This window comes from Sinocyclocheilus rhinocerous, unplaced genomic scaffold (genome assembly GCF_001515625.1).
Source record: "Sinocyclocheilus rhinocerous isolate Xijiao unplaced genomic scaffold, SAMN03320098_v1.1 scaffold2728, whole genome shotgun sequence".
Taxonomy (NCBI): Eukaryota; Metazoa; Chordata; class Actinopteri; order Cypriniformes; family Cyprinidae; genus Sinocyclocheilus; species Sinocyclocheilus rhinocerous.
In genome coordinates, this window is record NW_015641450.1 from 25,305 (window position 1) to 30,359 (window position 5,055).

The 5,055-nt window shown below is 38.6% G+C and overlaps 1 protein-coding gene across 1 annotated transcript in view; it reads right to left on the minus strand.

Moving 5' to 3' along the window:
• Window positions 1-1,272: 1,272 nt before the first annotated feature.
• The window catches only part of minar2 (membrane integral NOTCH2 associated receptor 2), a 28,642-nt gene continuing 24,859 nt past the window's right edge, over window positions 1,273-5,055 (minus strand). The window contains exon 3 of the mRNA XM_016571620.1: window positions 1,273-2,096. Within this exon, the coding sequence (XP_016427106.1) occupies window positions 1,905-2,096 (192 nt within the window). The 3' untranslated portion in view covers window positions 1,273-1,904. The remainder of the gene's footprint in view (window positions 2,097-5,055) is intronic.

Genomic DNA, 5,055 nt, shown 5'->3' on the forward strand with positions numbered 1-5,055 from the left:
TGGGACAGTCACAAGCCTCCCGGTTTTCATCCAAAATATCTTAAATTGTGTTCCGAAGACCAACGAAGCTTTTACGGGTTTGGAACGACATGGGGGTAAGTGATTAATGACAATTTTCATTTTGGGGTGGGGTATCCCTTTAATGGCTTGGAGAGGATCTGTAAAGAGGAGTGGGACAAAATCCCTCCTAAGATGTGTGCAAACCTGGTGGCCAACTACAAGAAACTTCTGACCTCTGTGATTGCCAACAAGGGTTTTGCCACCAAGTACTAAGTCATATTTTGCGAAGGGGTCAAATATTATTTAACTCATTAAAATGCAAATAAATTTATAACTTTTTTGAAATGCGTTTTTCAGGATTTTTTTGTTGTTATTCTGTCTCTCACTGTACAAATAAACCTACCATTAAAATTATAGACTGATCATTACTTTCTCAGTGGGCAAACGTACAAAATCTGCAGGGGATTAAAAACATTTTTTTCCCCCACTGTACATTTTCATTCTTTTTCATTTCCTAAACATCTTTTCAAACACCATCATTATAATGCTATTTTTTATTGTTGCTAAAGGAAAATCTATAGCATTAGAAGACATAATGTGAGTGATATTTGCCGGTACATCTGTAGTTGGCTAAAATGTAATTGTCTGTTTGCACACAATGAAACAAATTTGAGATTTTTAGATGGTCCCTATCGAATTTCCCGCACTACATTGGACATTTGCAAGTAAATATGCCATTAAAACAATACTTGGCCATTTTGATCGATTGTAAAAAAAAATAATAAATAAAAATAAAAAAAAAATTTGAAAAATGAAGTAGGTTGACAATCATGTTGCTGATTAGAATCTGCAAAAAAATTACTTTATTGCACATATAATAAAAAAAAATTTGAATGCGGAAATATGTGCGAAAGTCTGAATGTGCGAATATAAAACCTTTACCCAGGTCTCTGGTCCCCTCCCTGCTTACCGGGGCGATGACATACATCGCAGACTGTCATCACTCAATTTAGCCTATCACTAACCAAAAGTGGTTGTTCATTGTTATTTTCACCAACAGAACCTTCATGCCACAGATCAGATATTTAAAACTTGAAATTTTAAACACATTGTGGGGGAAAAAAATTAGACACACCCACAGACATCATCAAGAACCAGCAAATGTTTCAGTTAGTGATGGGACTGGATGACTTCTTGATGGTGTAAACCATATCACCTGATCACTCTTGTTGATTGTTTCCTTTGTTTCTCTTTCATTCAGTGATTCTGCTTGTTATCATAAGGTGTCTTCAGTGATCGAAAATTTATCTCTTAATTAACTATTGAAGTACCTAATTAACTCTAATTACTTTTAACACCAAGCGGTGTTGATTTAACACCGGGGTTATTTACTGTGCAGGTATGCTCATTTACAATGTTTATTTAAAACAGCAGAGCAAGAAACCAGCAGGTAAGTAGAATTGATATTGAAATGTAAACACTCCACTTCCCTTAATAACAGTCCATTGTCTCGACACAGGCCAGCGTGCTGAGACTCCAGATGAGTGGTAATCCAATTTCAATTAAATTCCATTTAAATAATTGCATTTTAAAATATATTTATCATCATAAGACCAGTTGTTATCCCAGCTGGCTGTTAAAAAAAAAACCTAAACATTAATAATGGTTGTAATAACAAAACAGAACAATGTGGCTATTCCTTAGTTTTTAGTGAACCACAAGCCTGGTGGATTAAGTTTAATCACAACAGACAAAATGCAATTCAGACAACATACCAGTCATCATACTGACACCCCCGTCGATATTATAGGACATGTACATAATGTGAAGTGCTTGCTGTTGTTCACCTGAATTGTCAGATTGTTGTTGGAATAGAGGCAGTTTTAGTGCTTGTCATAGCTCCATCAGTCTCTTGATCGTGTTACCACTATTGGCACTGTAATAATAATCACAACCACACAAACTAACAGAATGATGGCTGCAAGCGTTTTACAAATTTTGTTCCTCTTCATTTCAGCTGCTTTCTTCTTGAGCAGTGAATCATAACCAGGGGTGTAGAGATCTTCCAGCCAGAAGCTCAGCTCTTTTGGGTCCTCCTGAAAGACACAAAATCAGCTTGGACAGATATCTCTTAAATGTAAAGCTACAATTTCATACACTGATCAGCCACAACATCAAAACCACTGACAGGAGAAATGAACAACATTAATTACATTGTTACATTGGCACCTGTCAGTGCGGTGGGATATACTAGGCAGAAAAGGAAAAGTCCGTTTTTGAATTTCATGTGTTGGAAGGAGACAAAATGGGCAAGCAGAAAGATGTGAGTGCCCTTGACAAAGGGAAAAATAGTGATGGCTGGACGACTGGGTCAGAGCATCTCCAAAATGCTAAGAACCCACATAGAAAACAATCTTGGGCTGAATGTGGCCTTAACTCAATTCCTGGAGGGCCACAGCTCTGCAGAGTTTAGCTCCAAATCACACCTGCTTTGAAGTTTCTAGTGATCCTGCAGACCTTGATTAGCTGGATCAGGTGTGTTTTATTAGGGTTAGAGCTAAACTGTGCAGGACACCGGCCCTCCAGGATTTGAGTTTGAGACCAGTGATCTAAGAACATTTTCATGTTAAGCGTTTTAAAATGTCCCTGTGTCCCCAGTTTTCTTCATTTTTATTTCAGTACAGTTGACTTCTGGAAGAAATACACGGACATTATTTTTGTTGATTTGGAACGAGTGGTTTTTGCTACTGTTCTTTCGCGGAAATCCTCAATCATTGTTTTGATAAATTACTGCCGCTGTGTGGACGCGAATGGCATTGTGAACTCTTTGATCCTCTTCCTGGGACTGCATTTCTCCTTTTTTCCAGTATTTCCTTATTTTGAAGAATCCAGCCATTGCCCCTTCGCTTTTAGTTTTTTTTTTATATTTCACAGTTTTTTGTTTGTTTGTTTGTTTTTTGGACGCTTTGCCACGTTTTTTGTCTCAAGATTTGCATATTTGTCTTTTTTTTGTTTGTTTGTTTTTTGGATGGACATCTGCATGGACTTTCAGAACTGGTAACAGAGCCTTGTTTTAAATGAATCTGCATTACAGTGTTTGCTGGAAAGACTGTTCTGCATATTGGAAACATTCATGTGGACGATGTGTTCGCTGATTTCCTCTGAATTGCTTTTTCTTGTGTTTAAAAGGAAAATACTTGTTCTTTTTGAACAGGTTGCTGTTAGTTGATCTGATTACCCTGCCATATCTGGACACTCCAATACCAGCCCAGTTTCGCAGTGAGGTAAAAATGCGAATATTGGGTTGCGACTTTTGTGATTCTCACTCAGGTATGTTGATTTACATGAGAAAGAGTATCTGAGGTGGAATGTAATACACGCTGTCAATATTAAACAGAAAAATATATTGTGGGAACTGTTACCTTGATTCTTGTTGATTTGACTATTATAGCAGAGGGCAAAGAGACTGACAAAAATTTGAGTTAAGTGAAACTTTATATATATATATATATATATATTTCTCATTGGTGAATTCAAGTAAAGTGACACAAGGTTTTATCTGTGTTTCTTATACTGGTAAAAAAATTATAGCCTGAATGCACTGCAAGTCGCTTTGGATAAAAGCGTCTGCTAAATGCATAAATTATTAATTATTATAAATTATTATTATTTCCCACTATTCTTTGTGTTTATTAAACATTGGAACAATAAACCCAAAACGTCTGATTTCTTGGAGTAGGGGCATTCCTCCTGTCTTGTGGGCTGATATAGGGAAGAGGGGTTAATTAACATCAATATACTCTGGAGTGCTACCGTGTACGTTATTATGTTCCAGAAACTCAATCCTTATCATTTACTGCTACAAATGAGAAAAGCATAATCATCAAGGCAGGCAAAACATTCTTAAATAAGTACTGGAATCAATTGTGCTAGGAGTGAGGACCTAAATCCTGTCATTTTACAAGTCGTCCAAGATATTGCAGAAGAGAAACATACCCCTACATTGCAGTAAAACTTTCTGCTACTTTAACATGAGGGAAATGAGGGAAACACAGGTGGAACAAATTAACCAATAATCAGGTAACAAGATGGGTGGGGTAAAGACAATTGACATGAGAGCACATGGCACACAAGAAACAAAGACAAAAGCCATGTGCTCAGACAAAACAAAAACACAAGCACATGGCCAGCAAAACAATCACAGGCCATGTGCTTGAACAAAACAAGACACAAACACGCAGCTAATGAGATAAGCCACGTGTTCACACAAGACATGACAACATGCACTGCAATGAAAAACAAGCTGCATGCTACACAGCACAAGATGTAACATGAAAGCACGCAGCCGAAAACACGAGCTGTGTGCAACAACACAAGACACGAGGACAGAAGAGTGTATGGCCCGAGAGAACTCGAGACCGCACGCTCCCACAACAAAACAGAACATGGAGCGCGAGTGTCCGAACCCCGACACCAAACCGAAACTGAATCTGAACAAGACACGAGTGCCGGGATACAAAAAGCCCGCTCCAACATGAAACAAGGCACGCAGACAAGAGAGCGCACGGCTCGAGCACACTCAAAGACGCGCGCTCACAAGAAAACAAGACAAGACGGGAGTGTCAGGGCTCCGTCACAAAACAATTAATAAACTAGACCAAAGTGACAGTCACAAGAAAACAAGACAAGATGGGAGTGTCAGGGCTCCGTCAAAAAAACATGAATAAACTAGCCCGAAGTGACAGAACCCTCACACTACCCCCTCCCCAAAGGGACGCCACCTGGTCCAGTGACAAGACAGGAACATGATATGACAACACAAGACCAGCACAAACATGATAACACAAGACCGACACACAACAACAGACAACACAAGAAAGGAAAATCAAAACACAGAGGCTGCGAACGCAACAACCTACTCAATGAGTAGGTACTTAATTTCAATAAGTACTTACTTAACGAGCGCTAAAAGAGTAGGCACTCTACAGCCAAATCTCGTTAAGTATGAATGAGATCCGGACTTCATCCGCCATGTTGACGTTATCATGTGATCTA